Consider the following 19,256-nt stretch of genomic DNA (forward strand, 5'->3'; position numbering starts at 1 on the left):
TAAATAAAATTTAAAAAAAAACAGGCTACCACCAATTTCTTTCCTCGGCACTGCAACATAACAGACTGTAATATAAATCAAATATTGTAATAATCAAAGAAACTATGAAAAAAATGCACAAATAGGGTCATGGAAATGCTACCAAGTCTAATATTGCCAAGTGTTAACATTTATAAACTATAAATGTCGGTATCTCACTAGCAGATGCTACAAACACCTGCAGTCACAGTCGGATATGCTCTTTCCTCTACAGTATGACAGGCTACTGGTTTGGTTGTAAATGGTTTGCTAGTAGGCCTGTATGAGTAGTGGGTGATTTCGGACACAGCCCTTGTTTGCCAACGTTATCTCTCAATAAAAGCAACAAATCTCTGTTTGTCTGTCTGTGTCTGTCTGTGTGTGTGTGTGTGTGTGTGTGTGTGTGTGTGCCTGTGTCTCAAATATCTCTGCAGATCAGGATCAGACTGACCTGAGAGTTTCAACATGGCTGCTGTGTGGTTTAAGGGTGTGCATCGTCGGCTTTGTTTGGACTATAAAGATACAGTTAATAAATTATTTCATAAATTATTTACGAATTCCGCAAGCATTACCATAGCCACCATAGCCACGTGCGCACCAGAGCCAATCACTGCAGAGCCCTAATGTGTAGTGATTGAGATCCTGACCCACCAAACATCCTGGAAAGGGACGAAGTTACGTTTTTCACTCTAAATTACACAATTATTACATAATCACCAGCAGTAAACTGGACGCTGTCTGACTCGCAGGACGGAGATTGTTTTCCGGTGGAAAGTAAACTGATGTCTCGGTCCGGAGGGCTGACGGTGGCGGTGATTTTTGATCACAAACACTCCGTGAGTAGAGTGAATGGGGCTACTCTCCCTGTCCCCACTCTCTGCCTCTTCACACTTCCACTACTGAGTTTGTATCCTCATCATTTTGGTAGTTTCAAAACATTTTTTTCATGTGGAAACCCTTCCTACCATTGCTCTCTCTCTCTCTCTGTCTCTCTCTCTGTCTCTCTCTCTCTCTCTCTCTCTGATGTATGCTCGCCTTTATTACAGGGCTAAATAATATGTCCTGCCCAGTTCATTTACTAGGCTCTGCTACAAGTTACTCTGTTTATGCTGCCAGGTTGTAGTTCACTTTCTTCTTTCAGAATTTATATGCGCTGACCATGAGGTGTGGCACTGTCACATTAGTGGAATGGGGTTCATCTCCCTACAGTGTCCTTGCTAAAAGCCAAATTATATGAAAACACAATAGTTATCAATCTACACATTTCACAATAAACCTAAATGTCCCTGACGTCCCACCTTCAAATACAGCCTCATTTGGCCATCCATGAAAAAGCTACTTAACCTCCCACTTTTCTATAGCAATACATTCTTCCTACGGGCAGTGCACTAGTACCCCATGAACGGCGAAAGATGCCGTGGCATTTCAGATTGTATCTTGTGTGCACACATTTTAAGAGCTTGTTGCAGTGAAACGTGGCCTCACTAGCCTACTTTTGTTTTTCTCTCAATGGCCTCTGGGGCTTTTTTTTATAATAATAATAATAATACTACATTTTATTTAAAAAAAAGCGCTTTTCTGAATACTCAAAGACACTGTACAATATAATATAAGAAGAATACAAGAACATCAATCAGTAAAACAATATAAAACAGTACATTACCTACGTTAAAAACACATGAGACTGAGCTAGATTTTAAAAGCCATTTATAGTACAAATTTAAAGTAGAATTAAATGAAAAATACTCAATTACAGTACAAGTACCTCCAAATGTATTTAGGAACAGTACTTAAATACTTACATTGAATTTATTTGTGGTACTGCCCCTTATAACATTTCAAAGATTTTGCTTTTCGTTGTGTTATGTCACTCACATGCATACATAATGACAATAAACAAGCCTTATCTCCCCCAAAAACATTTTATTACCATATACAAATTACTTTCACAAATAAATCATGTATAAAGACAAAAGTTCTCATCAATATAATAATCCAGGAAAATTCTGAAAACCGTAAAAGCATTGTTTAAGGCATTATGGGTCTTGTGAAATGAATTCAAGCAGCAAGTAGCCCTTATTTTGAGGAGATATATTCATTTGACTTAATATATTCCTCTATATGTTGTAATATCGGTTAAATATTCTCTGGATATATAAAACATTAGACAAGTAAAAGCATTATCACCCCAAGATTTATCTTAAGTCAATACCAGGCCCAAAGAAAATGTAGGTAATAAAAACAGCATTTTGAGTTAAAAAGAAGTAACGGTAAGAAAATCCACTTTAGATGTTAACACCACTGATAATGTTGATGCCAGGATGAGGAGTCACATGAAGGATTTAGTCAATGTGATAATAACAGAATTCCTGCTGCTCAGGCATATTGAGTTAGAAACCCAGGAGGCTGAGGAGAACAAAAGGGAGGAACGGGGGAGAACAGCTCCAGAGGCCGAAGAGGTGAACACTGTGTGGAGTCACACTCGAGCGCTGCAAGACTTGAAGACTTGGGGTCAAAGACATCACTGTTCTTATTGATAATCTTTTTCTAAAAGTAAACAGTTTCATTGTATTGTGTAAAACCAACACATCTGTAAAGCTAAGCCAAGTCCAATGATGAAAACTCTGAAATATTCTCGACTCAAAAGCCCACTTACTAGCTTTTGTTTTACCTCGACAAAGATGCACAGCTCAGCCTACCAAGTGTGAAGGAGAAACTACGGTGGCCCTTTTTTTGGTTTGTCCATTTTGGGCTAGTGTAGAAGGCCTCCGTGGAAAAGGACACGCTGCCACTGTAGATAAAAACGTCTACACACCTTTCTCTGCTGGTTGCCTGGCAACCTCAATGTGCCCGACCAATAGATAGTCCAAGACATAACGCCACGTAAAACTACAACTTCCTGTTTTTACACATCAGTTTAAACAAACAAGATTTAATGTATTAATTACTGAGTTGACAGAGCTAGGCTAGCTTTTGACCCCTGTTTTCAGTCTTTATACTAAGCTAGGCTAATCAGCTACTGGCTGCAGTTTTACATAAACCGAAACCAGAAATGTTTTAAAATAAAATAAGCCCTTTTTTATACAACAGTTTTGGTTTTGTCACATGAGCGATTTCTATATTTGTACTTTTGTCTTGTGTGGGCGGGGCTCAGTTGGACCAATCATAATTTAACATTATTAGAACCGGAAACCAAATTTCACCACAGTCCTTGTTTGCTCATGTTGCCATGGTAATGACGCTGCCAATTCAATCTGATCAAACTACTCCCTCACATTCCCGATGAAGCAGATTTAGTTTTTACGTGTTGATCTCTTAACAAAAATAGCTAAGGAACATTTTAAATGTGAAACCTGATGCTTTAACAACAGCTCTTTAAATAACCAATACATTCAACAGCTGTTACATATATCAAAGGAATGAACTAGAATAACTGCACATAGCTATCCGTGTAGACGTAGCTATAAACTGGGAGCAGGTATAGGAAGAGAGAAAGGCTCAGTAATGTAATGTAGAACTACTGGAATAATCTTTACAGCACCAGGCTTATTATTCCAGAGTGAGTAATGCCCTGCCTATAGACAGCAATAATGTAAACGTTTGTGACGGGCTAAAACATGTAGAAACAGCATTGTTGTCCTTTAGGTTTTGAGGTATTTGAGATGTGGATTCTTTAAATCCACATCTGCAACTCAATGTAGTATTTTGTACATTCAGTATCTGTAACACTTCCAAATATAATTTAATGATTAATAAAAAAAATTAAAAACCCTATATTAGACATTTAATATACTGTATTTAGATAGGTCACTTCGCTTAAAACAAATATCTGTCAATGAAAACTATCACCATATATATAGTAAACAACCAGCTCCACATATTTTATAGAATGAAAAAAGTTATTTTTAAAGGATTGGCATTTCATTACATATTTCCATTCTTTCCACCATCAGGGACAGACAGTAAGGCACTGATGCTCGTCATTTCCTTTGCTATCACTGGAAGTTCTTCGGCAGGTTGGGAGCTTGACTTGAGACGCTAGCAGAAGATATTAATATTGTCAAAGTGCAGCAGAAACAATATGCACAGGCAAAAATAAATAGTTTATAATCTTTAAATGTTTCTTAAAACTGCGAAATAACAAGTCACCCACGGACAACCCCCACTGACCTGCCAGAGAGTCCCCTTTTCTTTAGCCAGTTTGCAGACCATGGTCACTGGAATCATGGTAAGAGATGACATGGCTAAAAACCAGCCGACACAGTACGCCCACCACGGATACACGTAGGAGTTGTTGAACGTCAGGGGGGTGTATCTCAGGAGCAGAAATATAAGGGTGCCCTTTAAAGGTAATCACAAATATAGAAACATGACTGGGTTCAAAAGGAAAGGTAGTTCCTGTAAATAGAATTTATTATTGACTGCTTTAAATGCTTACACTGCAGATAAGAGGGGTGCCATACATCCAGCTGTATTTGATCAGTGACAGAGGTTTATACCCAATCATGTCCTCGATGTTGTCACTGAAGCGTTCAGCACCTAGAACAGAAACAAACATATTAGATAAGCTCTGTCCCAGCTCCATATGTCACATACTATATACTGTAGTATGTGGTATTCAAAGTGCCCGTCCGGGGGCCATTTCCGCCCCCCTCACTCCAGCCTGTGACATGATGTCAAAAAAAGAATAGAATCCATCCTGCAATATTATTTCTAATTATTTTTCTAGTTATTTCATATCAATTTAAACTAAATAATGGCACAAAATAATGTTAAAGGTGCCTGAAATGCATGCAGACGGCTGATGAGAAGAAAGCAGGTCTTGGGCCTTCATTTGTTGTTTGGCTGCAACCAACAAAGATGATACAAAATGTAGAGAAAATGCTGTTTGCATTGTTTTGGGGAGTGTTAGAGTTAGTAATGAAAATATTTTCACAAAATTGCACTCTCTTGTAGGTCTTGAATGTTGAAGTATGATGTAGTGAATAATAAATGTCACTGTTTTGGCAGTAGGTACACAAGATATTATTGAACTTTTACCAACAGGAAATGACATCCTGCCACATGCAGTCAATCATCCTGTTGCTAGTAGCAACCACTACTGAGAAAGTTCTACAGCATTTACACTTTTCCACCATTTTGTCAGATCTGTGACCAATACTGACAGATATCTGTTATCTTCTCTACATTAGAGTCTCACAAAAACTGATGATAAAAACTGAGATGTTAAATGAGTTTTTCTGATCAGTTTTGTGTGAACCAAGCTAACCACTAAACCATTTCTCTGTGGCAACATTTTGGATCATTATTAATTTACTGTTCTCTTAGTAAAGTCTTACGTGGCTCTTCTGAACTATCTTGTCTTCTGCTCTAAATACTGAAAAAATATCATAGCCAGCGACCCAAAACAAGCATATCTCGAAACTGACCCACCCCAAGGTTTTAAAATATATACTGGAGATATGGATAGACCGTTCTGACACGATTAAATTGCACTGAGACGCCTAGTCCTTAGTTTTTATATCCTGAAAGCCAGAAGGTTGACAAACACAGACAATCTGTACTTCCAACTTGTGCGTAACCATTGAACCCATTTTCATTTAGATATCTTGAGGTCAGAGGTCAAAGGATCTCTTCGAAAATGTCCACGGCAGTTTTTCCTGTTGCCAAATTTTAGCCTAACTTCTTTAGTTCCCTTCCCAACATGCTAGCACAGCATGGTTGGTAACAATTGATGTGTAAGCTCATCTAGTTTCATATGTATCATCCACTCTAGCTTTAAAACAAAGCTCGCTACAGCCTCTGAAAGACAAGGATAATGAGGGTGGCCCCCCAGGCCCCCCTCTGGACACATCCCTGTGTATAATTAGTATGATGTCAATGTTACACACAAAAGCTAAAGACAGTCATGCCACTGAAAACTCTACCTTACCATAAATCCATCCAACAATCACTGACTGGAAGATTGCCATCAGAAGAAGAGTGGGACCACTGCATACATAGTGATCAAAGATCTGCAGAATGTATGCGCCAGCCTAAAATTAAAACAGGTTATCAATCACCTTTTATTTTGTGCTAAGTAAACAGCTCCTACTGATGTCAGTCTTCAATAAGAAGGGGGGAAAAAAGTGGGGTTAAAAGGCGTTAACTGATCAGACTGCACACGATAAATCGCTTAAATGACCACCAATTAATGTACTTCTTACAGCTTACCTGTGACACCAATAACTGGCCAAACACATAGCAAACTGCACAGATCAGCAGCAGGAGGAGCTCTCTGCGATATCCTTTTCGGATCTGGGAAGGGTAGACATCCGTTAGAGAGGTCATGATGCTTTCAAGCCCAGCAAACTGGAGAATGATAGAAAGACAAGTTAGTGTAGGGACAGTTAAAGAAGAAACATTACAGGAAATGTTTGGGAGAAACGAGGAAGGCTGCAACCGACCTGACCGTCTATTCCTAACAAGATGATCATGGCGAAGAAGCACACGGACCAGACCTGAGGCCACGGCAGGAGGGTCACAGCTTGTGGGTAGACTATGAACACAAGACCAGGGCCTGCAGAGTGAAACCAGTGAGTAAACAGAGAATGTGTCAGTATGTGATATCATATGTATTGTTCTTGTTCCTTACACACAGATTTTATTTAGAATAATGATAACAGATGAAACTAAAAATAAAAAAAGAGTACCCATTTGAAAACTTGAAATATTTCCTAATATTGAGCGTAATCAGTTGTTAACATTCTTTTCATTTTCATTGTATATCCAAGATTTAAGAGATGTATTTATCACATATATTCATACAAGTACGTATAGTGAAATGTTTGTATCAAACCTTCCAGCTAGTGCACAATGGAAATGCAAAAAAATATGTAAAGTTACACAATGCCAGATATATACATCTACATACAAAAAATGTAATGTAATATAATAATAAACAAAAAAATATACAAAATAGTAAACATATAAAAGGTAAACAGAGTTAAAATGTGAAAAGTGAATGGTGCAATAGTATTTAAAATGGCAATAGTGCAGTTAAAGTAGTTCTCAGATATCTTGTCCTTCAAGAGTTCAGTTTCAGTAGGGCACTACTGAGGAAAAATGAAACATCCTAATTTAGTCTGACAGTTTAAAGTCTGAGTAGGTTGGCATACGCACCTGACTCAGCAACTGAACGAATGTCGACACCTTGTTTCTGTGACATGTAGCCCAGAACTGAGAAAATGGCAAAGCCGGATATGAAGCTGGTCCCGCTGTTCAACAAGCAAAGATAGAAGGAGTCTCTGAAAATTAGAAGCAATGTGTCGTTATTTATGTCTTGGTAACACGGGATTGTTCAACTTACAGGACATGCTCACAGACACCTTGAAATTTAAACAAACAACTTGTAGTAAAATGAATGATGACAAAAAGTAGTAACAGAAAACACAAGACATAAAAATAACTTTACTTAGCTTAAGCTTTTTGTGCATCCATCTGATTTGGGATGGTGATTTAAAAATAGTACGTCTGGTATGAATATTGGATGCTGAAATAGAAACTTTATTCTCAGTCGCATCATGAAGTACTCACCTGTAACAGTTGTTGTTGTACTTGTTGTAGCTTCCAAGTGTAGTCAGGCACCCCAAACATATGGCATAAGAATAAAATATTTGGGTTCCAGCATCCATCCAGACCTATAAACAATAACTAATTATTTGACCAAAAACACTCCCACATTTCCTATAGACAGAGGTACACACATTGTTTACTCAAGTAGAAGTACAGATACTTGTGTAAAAGTATCTACTTGGGAAAAGTACAAGTACTGATTCAACTTCTTTACTCAAGTAAAAGTGAAAAAAAAAGGCTCTGAAATGTACTCAAAGTATGTTGTCATGTTACATCTTTCCTACATGATATGCACCGGTCTTGATGTTAGGAAGGCGCGCAATGATAATAATAATAATAATAATAATAATAATAATAATAATGTTAATAACAATAATTCCCCTCAAATGCATTAAAACTAAAGTAACAAACCTGTTTTGAAAAAAAGAAAGTACAGATATTTGTGTAAAAATGTAGGATGTAAAAGTAAAACATCCTACATTAAAAAGATACCTGCACAGTAACAAAAATATTTGTACTTTGTTACTTTCCACCTCTGCCTATAGATTCATTTAATGCAGATTAGGACACATGCTGAAGGTTACCTGCGGGTCAGCGAGCCGTGCAGGATTGGGTTTCAGGTAGTACTTGATACCATGGAGGGCTCCAGGAAGGGTCATTCCTCTGAGAAACAGCACCATCAACATGATGAAGGGGAACGTGGCTGTGAAGTAGGTAGCCTATAGATTTAAGGAGAAGATGATGATTGTGTCATAAATCAAAGACACTAAGATTGTACACGTGGGAAAAGTTTGCTTGAAACCTTAGGAGCAATTCTGTGATGTAAGTGCATCTTTTGGTAGTTTTGTAACACACCAAGAAACTCTTTCATAACCCAACAGTGTTGCCAGTACATTGGGTTTTTATTACCATCCTGGGTTTTCGACACAGCCGACAAACAGCTGCAAAAAAACATATAAATGATCACTTCGGGTGTGATTTAGGACTTCATATCTAACTGACTCACTGCACACTCCTTATAAAGACAAAACAATGTAACCATATAAAGCGACAGAAATTCAGGGCACAAAAGAAAAGGTAAACCTGTGTTCACAAAATCTGTTTACAAGATGATAGACTCCAAACTCTATTATCCTTAAAGGTGAGGGAAGAGAGGATGCCAATGAAGTTCTTATCATACTATAGGATCAGCTCATATCATCTGAACTTGGGGCACTGGGGGAAAAATACAGAAGTGGGGAGTGACTCACGTCAGGTAACTCTGAGGCACAGACACACAAGGATCATATTTCAAACATCTCTCAGAACAGACATCCAGCATTTCCAGTTCACTTTCTCACAAATCACAGACCTCACGCCCGCCCTGCTTAACAACTGAACCGCTGACAAACGACATGGCTTGTAGCCACTTTTCTCACCTTAGTGAAAAACATCCTTAACACTGTCTTATAACGCTCTGAGCTTTACAGAGAGTGGCAGGTGAACATCGACATGTTGCATGTGGCAGCAGGTCTGAGGAAGCCACAGGTGCAATACATCGGTCTTATTATGGAGATCTTGTTGATGTGGCTTTTTATTTATCCTTGGGGATTGCCAAAATGTATACTTCCACGTTACATATTACTTGATATGCCATACAGTAGAAGTAAAAATATTATAGTGTTCATTTATTTGTTGATCTTGCCTCTCAGTCTATTTTAACCCCTGAAACTCCTGATATCTGATTGGCCACCATATTATCATTAAGTCTTTCAGAGGCTGAATATATTGTCAGAAGCCCAGGATGTGCCCAAATAACCAACGTATGCCTGGGCCTGCCCCTGCTTACGGAGTACAGGTGGCTCCAGATTGGCAATTTCAGACCGGGGTGTGAAACAGTTTAAGATTCCTCACAGCCATGCTTGTATGAATGTGTGTACAACTACTCATTACGAAAAGGCCAGGAGAGACAATACTCTGTCATACTGTCATAGATTTACAGCATCAAATGAATGTATTGTTATCTCAGTAGGTGATGTAACATTGTAACAGCCAATAACTGGTTTGAAAATAAAACTCCATGAGACGATATTACATGTTTGGGCACCTGCCCTTAAAGACATTACATATAATTGTTGGAGAAGACACATTTGTCTCATACAAATGCACAGAACAGGGGTTTTCCTCAGAGTGTGAGTGAGTGGCAACCTCTTGAAAAAAGTCACCAAATTATAATAAATAAATGAGTGAGGATCTGTCATTTCAGTCTTACCTTTCCCGAGGATCTCACTCCCTTCCAGACGCAGAAGTAGCAGATGATCCAGGCCAGAAGAAGACACAAAGAAAGTTCCCACTGTATGCTTCCCAAGACCTCAATGCCAGTGGATATATTCAGCACCCGTCGTCTGTAAGGACCAAGGTATTGTCAACCAATTATTTGAGGAAATATATGTACCATATCCATTAGTCTCATAAAATTCTGTTCAGTCTTCCTTATGCTGTAAATTTTACTAATATGTGAAGAAGGCTGACAAAAATACCTTGTGTAACTAATATTAATGGCTTCATTACATTTAGATAATACGCCAGCATTCAAAATACCAAAGTCCTGGCACTGGCAACCTTAAATGGAATGCACCCAGTATTAGTGTTGTTAGTTACATATGTGATTGACAAGTCAAAAAGTTCATCATGAAAGGTCTAATGATGTTGAAGCAAACTCTTTATATTAATACATGCTTCAATGTGTAATCAGAGGCCCTTCACACCTTCAGCACACAGGTGTTTTTAATTATTCTGGCTCATTAGACCCCCTTTCAAGCTGAATTTAGGGGGAGCTATGCTGGGACTTTGTGTCAGGTATAAACTGTCCCACCCTAACAGATGCAACAAAAAAATATCAAAAGAGTGATGGAGATGTCAGTCTGTACATGTCCACATAGTCCTGACATAAGGTCTAATCAGCCAAAATGAGTGTGTAAGGGCTTTAATTGACAACTGAGCTGGATACTAAAGCTGATGCCACATTAACATCACACGGGATAGATGCTAGAGATGGAAGACTACTCCCATGTTTATGACTTCATATCTTACACAACCCATTCCCCGCCAAGAAATGTGTTGTGTAAGGGGGGAAAGTCTGGCAAATTCAACACCAGGGTGCTCAATAAATGTTTTTCCTGATGTGGTTAACCTCCTTTACTCAACAGATATAATGGTTAAAACATTTTTAAAATAATTTTTTAAAAGAAACACTGGTGTTTTCAGTTCAAATTGGCACTGTACCTCTGCTACGGTTCAGATTTGGTGGAGTTATGTCAGTAATTACTTGAGACCATAAAATCATATTATAAAATCAGTAATGGTAGAAGCTGTTCTGCCCTAACATGTTCAACTGAATTATTAGTTGTCAGTGAATTATGCACACACCCAGAAATGCTAGACAATTCTTCTGTGCATGTGTTTGAACAAGTGTATGATATAATTTTGGCTCTGTTTCCCATCACCACACCAAAATAAAAAGTTGGTGCTTTCAGATCTAGATTGTGTTAAGTAATTATGGATGTTTTAACTTTTACCTATGCAAATATTATATTTTGTATTATAGTTTATTTATCTTAAATTCAGTCTCATTTGCATCAAAACTTACTGCCAAAACTCTATTACGGACGATGAGGCGTTTATAGGCGAGGTCCAGTTAGCAGTGGCATTGTAGTTGTTCAGTACTACACAAGAATCTGAAACATATCGACACAGTTAAAAATGCACGCTCAATTAACACATTATTAGATCAGTACTACATGATAAATCAATGATTGCATCATGATACTGTGACCATACTTAATTATAAATCCGTCCCTCCAGGATTTTGCATGCTTTTTTTTAGGATTCTTGTGACCTCAAATGCCTGATTTTATGGCAGCTTTTTTACATTTTGCAATGAAATTGCAGGAGAATGTGAAGATTGGAAAAATCTTTGCCATTTTATGTATATTTTTTGTATAATTCATTAAAAATCAATTGGCAAATCGTTACAGTGAGAATAAAATGACACTGTTTGGACAGGGTAAATGTGAGACGTTCTGAATCTTCCCAACTAGAAACAAGGAAGTGAATTTGGTGACTCAGCGTTTTGCACAGGAAACTACAATGGTCAAATTTGTGGAAAGTTACAAGGTCGCACAGAATTCACCATGACTGGATGTATTTGTTTAATTGTTGCAATTGCAACTTCCTGAAGGGACTGATAAATACAATAAAATAATGCAACCCTTTTATGTTTTTTAAAATCAACTTCTGTAAACAATGAGGCTTTAATTGAGATTTCAACTGCTTAACTACTTAAAACAAATGCAATAATAATTAGTGGTGTATGTGTGGAAGAGAAAGACAAATAATTAATTTACCTGTATTCCATGTGTTATTACAGGTGGCCCATGGTAGCTCACCAGAGAAGGAAGAGAACAGGTAGAGGAAAGCCCAGGCTAAAATCACAATGTAGCTGATACTTCCATAGAAAATAATAATTTGACTGGCGTATCCCATGCCTGGAAACAACATAAAATGTTAACATCGTATTGCCATAGTATTTCCTTCTTAACTCTGCTCAGTACATCACAATCTTGGCAGGTGTACCTCACCTTCAAACAAGGGGCAGACCTTCCTCCAGCACATGATTCCTCCCTGACTGGTGTACTGGCCCAGTGCTGTCTCCAGTACAAACAGAGGAATGCCACAGGTCACCAGGAACAGGATGTAAGGAATGAAGAATGCACCTGCAAATGGATAAATGTAATTGGTTAATGGGAGGACTTCTATGTGATACATTTGAGACCTGCTGATAGACCACAGGTCTTTTTCACAGAAGACATTTTGACATGTTGCAGCAGGAAAAGCACAGATGTGAATAATAAGTGGTCTGCACTTATATAGTACTTTTCTACCTTAAAGGACACTGCGCCTTACAATTTGCCTCTCATTCACCTATTAACACACACACTCACACACTGATGGCGACGGAGCTCCCATGCAAGGTGCTGGCCTATTAAAGTCAAGATTGTCCATAAACAGGACACCTTGGCTGTGGAAATTACTCTATATTTACTATATAGTGCACTACATTTACTGTGTGATTTATCCACTACATAGTGCCTTCACAAATTCCACAATGGACTTTGGAATTTGTGACATATCAATATATACATAAAATAAAAATAAAAATAGAAAATAGTAAAATGTAATAAAAGTCCTAATCCTACAATGCAATATAGAATCCAAGCCATGTTTATTATAAAATGTCCTTTTACTGCTCGCTATTAAGAAAACCTTTGATTGTCTCTTATGCAGCATCTATCTATCAATGAATTATTGTCTGTAAAAAGGTTAAAGTGAGCAACTGACATGACTATTCAGACATGTAAATGATTGTAAATATTTCCTTATACAAGCCATAGACAAGGAGAATTGCATGGTGATGGCGGAGTTTGAAATTAAAAGTGACTCCACCGCTGGAAAGGTGATGCATCCATACAAATATGTCTACTCATTACTTCACCACCAAACACCTACGTCTTTGCTGGCTTTCCCCCTCTGCTCTAGTTCTGCCAGATATTACATTGTGTGTGTCAGCACAAAGTCACGACAGAATGAGAGAAACACAACTTTATTTATATATTGCAGTACAACAGATTAGGTACAGTAAAGGTTAAATGTAAGACCAAGTATATATACAGTGTTCCATAATGAACATGGCCTCTGGACTGTTATTGTACTGACTTACGTGGTTGGATGTAAGCAATAGTGATTTGTATGTATGATAGCCTATATGCACATGTTTTCATCTGAATAAATTAATTAGACTTTCAGTTAAAATATCTCATTCTTAAATTAAGTAATTTAACAAGAAAATACTTTAGTGTTTTCAGTAGTTTCCATGTAATTTGACCCAGTGACTCCAAATCAGTACCATACTTTATAACTACACCGGACAAATGAGACACCTCTTTTTAATGCCAGTATCTCCATACCAGCAGTTTCTTAAATTCGTTTGTGACCTTTTGGTCGGTACACTGATCGGTCAATGAGCTTGTTGCAGACAAGAGAAGTCCCGCCGTTCCCTAGGGCTACAAAACACCCCTCCTCAATCTTTTTGCACTTCACCTCACTTAGCCTGACAACAGCAGAATGATTAAACTGTGTACAGAAGGCTACCTAGCTCTCTCTACCTTTTTTCTGCATTGCACTTGTTACACAACTAGTCACACTCCCTGCCGTTTAGTTTAGCACCTCTTTAGCACTGTCACGCAAACGATTTGCCTGTTTAGCATGCCAACTTGTAAAGTAAAATGGCTCCAGAAAAGCGTGTCTAGCAAAGCCAGTATAGCTAGAATGTCCTAGTATTGCCCATGTTTGGGCAGCCGGAGCCCCTGAGGAGTTTTTCCTCTCTTGGAATGGATACACGCAATGCTTGCCCAGTTTGTCTTGGCATGTTGCATGTGAAAGCTACAGTCGTTAGCCCAGAGACCTTTGCGAGCTGTTGCCAACTCAAGAAGAAAATCCCAACAATCCTCTCCAACACCAAACACAAGCTCCCTGGCCCCAACGTTGTATTGGAGCTCTCATGGTCCTGGGCCCCAAGGCTTCGCTCTATCTCTGCCATTTACTCAATTCTTGAATGTGGAGGTACGAAGTCTATTGGACAGACCAACATCCCTCCGATAGACAAGACACTAGTGGTGGTGGCGCTGAAGCCCAAACCCACTTTCCAGATGCAGACCGCTTGTGCGCTGAATACAGCCTCTATGCTGCAAGCTTACCAGACTGAGAAGGACCTGCTCAAGACTCTGGTAAAGAAGGAAAATGCAGCCAGGTGTTTGATTACATACACAGATTTGCTGATTTCATTTTCTGGCTCTCCAGCACAGCAGCTGTAGCCCTGGGGAAAGGCATGGCCGAAGTGATGGCTAGCCAGCATTAGGGTTTGGTTACGGAAACAGGACGCCAATATGGCACTGGTTTCTGTACAACCAGACCAAAGCACAAAGCAGATGTCAGTGCTTGGTTTTGGTACCAGAGCTGTCTATTGAAATAGTTGTGCACTGGTGCAAATGTTACAGACAACAGAGATATCACCACTTGTGTGCCATCACCAATTATCATTATGGCGACTCTCTCTACATGGCTCAGGCAGCAGGTACTGTTAGATAGTAGCTGCCTTAAACACAGTAAAATGCTGAGCTAAATGGTCTAAAGTGTGATTGTATTTTACTCGAAAGGATTCCAACACCAGGCGGGATGTGCAACAGATGTTTCAGAAATAATTACAAGTAAAGGGGGGGAGCATGGGATAAAGTGGATCCACTAGAGGAATCCAGTGTTCGACTACCTGTGTGACCCCATGCCAAGCACATCAGCTGGTGTTGTGGGCATCTATGACCCTTATTTTGCACTGGACAACTCTAATATGATGTTGCGCCCTAAAAACATCCCTAAGGTGCCTGTCTTGCCATATAAAACATTAGCTTGCGTTAAAACTGATCCCCTTCACCTCCCCAGTTTGTGCCGAGGGGGTGCACACTGACTCCACCAGGACCTTGGCTGCATCTTAGGCTCTTTCTAAAGGAGTTTGAGTGGAGGATGCCTGTTCCGCTGCAAGCTGGGCTTCTCCACATACTTTAATGAAATGTTATTGCCAAACAACATAGGATGTCACTCAGTCTGTGCTCTCAGCAGGGGAGTGATGAAGCTGACATAACTGTTGCACCTATCATGATGGGAAGGCGTGCAGTGATACAAAAAGATCAAGTAACATGCCTGCTTGTAATGTAAGGAATATGAGGTACTAGGGGTGTGCATCTCTCCAATAAAAGACGATTCGATGCGTATCTCGATACATGGGGTACGATACGATTCAGGAACGATAGATTTAAAATGGAACGATTCGATTCAGTTTGATTCAGAAGGATTTCGATTCGGCACGGCACGGCTCAATTAGAGAGGGTATGATGCGATGGATTTCTTGTTGAAAGTAGACAATCATTTCATAAAATGAATTAACTTGTGTCAAATGTGGCATTTCCCTTCAAAAAGATTTATCAAAGACTAGAGAAGAAGTGTATTTGTAGTTTTTGTCATGTTTATTAACATGTAACAACACGTAAGAGCTCTCCAACTCAATTAAATTCAAAGAAACAACAGAGAGAGATATGTGTAGCCTCAGATCAAGGCACAATGAGCTAGTGAGGTAGAACATAAAATTTCAAGACATCCCTTGTTCATTTTTGTCTGAAAGAGAACAAAGTGGCTAACTGTAAGTAAGCAGATTATCAGTCATTTAAAGTGCTGTTTTGACAAGCATCTGCTCAATAAAATCCTCCACTAGTAACTACTAGTGTATTTCTTTTTTTTCTTTTAAAGTGTCATCTTGCCACGTGTAAACTAAATAACTATCAAAAACAATTACATCTCATTCATTTTCTATTAGTTTTCTCACTCTTCTGAGACAGTGCCCAATACTGTATGCTTGATGCACTCACACGTACACACACACTTTATTATATGTTCATCCCATACACGCAGTTAAGAAGTTCATGTATGCTTAATGCTTTTAATTTGTCGTACAACCGGAGTACTTTATCGCAGTTTTACAGTCTTTGCATATAGCGACGCTTTTATCCAGTACTCCATTCTTCAAATAAAATCCGAATTTATTTCACACTTTAGACTTTAAACTTGCCGGAGCGTTGTGAATCCTGCCCGAGTCAGCCATTTTTTAAACTTTACCTCACAAACTCACAGCGCTAGCTGACGTAACTGCAACAAGTCTCGCGAGAGTTTTAAGGGAGGGAGCGAGAGACGGTCAGAGAGAGATGCAGTTTTCAGCAGCAGCTGCTGCATCAGCAGCGACACCGATTTTTAACTTTTTAATCGGGCCATCGGCCGGTTCAAGCTACATTAAGACCGATTTACAAAACAGTAGGGAGTAAAAGTTTTTAAAAAAACTACTTAAGTACAGTAGCGAAGTATTTGTACTTGGTTACTTCCCACCTCTGCATATTTCAAATCTCCTTTCAGCTGGAACACATTTCTTCTTAATTTCTTGCCCTTTTATACTTTTAATGACAGATATTTTACTTGTTTCTCACCTTGTCTCTGCTCATCGCCAGCCAAGATTACACAATTTTTGTAACAGGTGTTTACAGAATGAGGGTTTGAGCCACAGAGCTGCATAGTGATTATAACTGTATACACACTTAAGTTTGGTTAACAATATCTCAAATAAAGGACATGACCTTTTCAAAGGACAGACTGTATATTAAGAAATCACCATTTAGCAAACGCTACTTGACAACTTTGGGAGTGCTTGAAAAGATAAGTTTACAAAACCAATGATGAGAGTGATAGCAGAAATTGCTTAACAACTGCTGATCAAAGTTACTGAGCCCTCAAAAATAAATGCTAATCTTACAGGTCCCAAATTGGGAAGTCTCCACAATAAAATTATATATGTGTAAAATAGCCAGTGCTGCTCAAATGTACGTGGAACAGCCTGATCTGATAAAGAATAGAACTGGTAGAAATTGTGCAGTTATATATTTCTTTTACTAGTGTATTTGTCTTCCCCAACTAAAGAAATGCCCGGTTATTGGATGCTCACCACTTGACTTTCCTACTGCATGCCAGAGCCACAAAATTAAGAAAAACCTCCTTATCTATTGATCAGATTATAACTATAGTCAATCAGGTTTTTGTCAGCTTCAGTGTAACCATTATCACCATATTACGCTCACTACAGCATCCCGTTCACAGTACTTGTGTAAAAGTTTTAATTTCTGAGTCTGTTCAATTTAAGGAATGTGGAAATCAGCCTGTGGACAATGGTGTTTTGTATATAATTAAAACCTGCAGGAATTCAGTAAAGAATGTGACTGTGCTCTTTGCACCAGCACTGACATTACATTATTTTCATAGCCTTTCATAAACTGTCACATCCTTAATCGTCTGATGTGAAGCAGAGGGAGACACAGACAGAAAGTTTTACAGCGCATAGCCTTCAGAATTTGTAACTCTGAAATTGTGTACAACTTAGCATGTATGGACTTAATAGTAACACTTAATAATAATACATTGATCACTTTATTACATGTGAAACGCAGGTGTAGTTTCCTTCAGTCCACTTAAGTGAACTTTATTTCTAGATTGTCAGTATTTTACAGCAACAATTTCAAGAGAAAAACCTTACAAGTAAAGAAAAACAAATAAAATAATCTAATAATGGTGCCTTGTTAAATAATAATAAAGCAATACTTTTACAATTTGCCATTCATTTCTACAGTTTATAGAAAACTATTAAAGAAAGAGTGTAAACAAGTTTGAGTGCAGGATCCGACACTATATACATGCATTCATATATACTGCACTTTTATTAGGTGGAGTTAGGGGTGAGAATACTAACCTGGGAGAATAATAAACAGAAATACTCACCACCACCATTCTTGTAGCAGAGATATGGAAATCTCCACACATTTCCAAGTCCAATAATAGCACCAGCCACAGACAGTATGAACTCCTTTTTGCTACCCCACTTGCCACGCTCCTCAACTGTTTGTGAAGTAGTCTTTGGAGGGAGATGGCACAGCCTGCACAGAGAGTCTGCCATACTGCTGAGGGAGAAATGGTCTACTGGGAAGACTGGCAGAGGTCCGTGAGTTTCTCGATTGTCTGGCTAGGGACTGCCTGATGCAGTTTTGTAAGAGGCTGTCTAATTGACAGACTGCAAAGTATTTTAGCCACAAGGGGGACCTCTAGATGTATGCCAAAAAGTAGTTTGCCAGCGTATAAATGACAAACAGGAGAATGATGGATTTTGTGTGACTAATTTCTTTAAGGCTTTGAAAGCGGAGGCTCTTCCCCTTACACAAGGTATAAATGAGTATAACAGACGTGTTGCTTCAGGCAAAAACTCCTTTCAACACAGTCACGAATACAGATCAGCCTGTCAGCCTAAATGTTTATACGCTATATGGTTATGTATCATAAAAAATGTCAGATATTGTAGATAATTAATAATAATAATTAACTTTTTTTTTTCATTTAAGTATTTTTTGGGGGTTTTATTGCCTTTATGATAGTGACAGCTGAAGACAGACAGATAGGGAGGGCAGAGAGAGGGGATGACACGCAGCAGGTCAGGTCAGTTTTGAACCCTGGGCTGCTGCAGCAAGGGCTCAGCCTCAGTGCATGGGTCGCCCGCTCTACCCACTGAGCTAATCGGGCACCCATATAATTAAATTTTAAGGGCCCCAAGTGAGAACTTATCATGGAGCCAAGAATTAATAAATGGTAATTATTTTTCTATGTGCTTTGCCTCTATATATTAGTTTCCATGTGCTTCTCCCCTCAAAGCTTGACCTTAAAAGGTCAAGTACCAAATTGCCTTTTACACTGAAGACATGTTCATATGCTGTTTATTCCCAGTGGGAAAGGTCTATGCATTATCATCTGATTTTAAACTTTTGACCAGACAGTGTACATCAAGATTGCTTTTGTATGTGAATGTTCGTACGTGATAGAAACCTTTCCAACAATGCAAGATAATCCATTTCTGATCCTAACTGACAGATACATAAATCTTTATTTATAATAGA

At 38.6% G+C, this 19,256-nt stretch overlaps 1 protein-coding gene and 1 long non-coding RNA gene across 5 annotated transcripts; one reads left to right on the forward strand and one right to left on the reverse strand.

Annotated features, from left to right (window-relative positions):
* The first annotated feature begins 570 nt into the window (after window positions 1-570).
* Window positions 571-15,994, forward strand: LOC127371470 (uncharacterized). 4 transcript variants are annotated; one of them, XR_007886410.1, is made up of 6 exons: window positions 577-854; window positions 1,065-6,593; window positions 8,178-8,342; window positions 9,878-10,030; window positions 12,041-12,078; window positions 12,241-15,994. It is a non-coding gene; the product is annotated as an uncharacterized LOC127371470 (long non-coding RNA). The 4 variants fall into 4 exon arrangements; XR_007886408.1 differs by having other exon boundaries at window positions 571-854; window positions 8,178-9,499; window positions 12,041-15,994; XR_007886407.1 differs by having other exon boundaries at window positions 12,041-15,994.
* LOC127371458 (sodium- and chloride-dependent GABA transporter 2) lies at window positions 4,471-18,601 on the reverse strand. The gene is made up of 11 exons (XM_051414267.1): window positions 18,094-18,601; window positions 12,252-12,386; window positions 12,018-12,158; window positions 11,261-11,348; window positions 9,884-10,016; window positions 8,217-8,351; window positions 7,594-7,697; window positions 7,180-7,304; window positions 6,465-6,577; window positions 6,232-6,369; window positions 4,471-4,557 (listed from the first exon to the last, which is right to left on the reverse strand). Exons 1-11 carry the CDS (start codon window positions 18,266-18,268, stop codon window positions 4,522-4,524), a joined length of 1,323 nt encoding a protein of 440 aa, XP_051270227.1. The 5' UTR covers window positions 18,269-18,601; the 3' UTR covers window positions 4,471-4,521.
* Between the last annotated feature and the right edge of the window lie 655 nt (window positions 18,602-19,256).

Source organism: Dicentrarchus labrax, unplaced genomic scaffold (assembly GCF_905237075.1).
Source record: "Dicentrarchus labrax unplaced genomic scaffold, dlabrax2021, whole genome shotgun sequence".
In the NCBI taxonomy this organism is placed as follows: Eukaryota; Metazoa; Chordata; class Actinopteri; family Moronidae; genus Dicentrarchus; species Dicentrarchus labrax.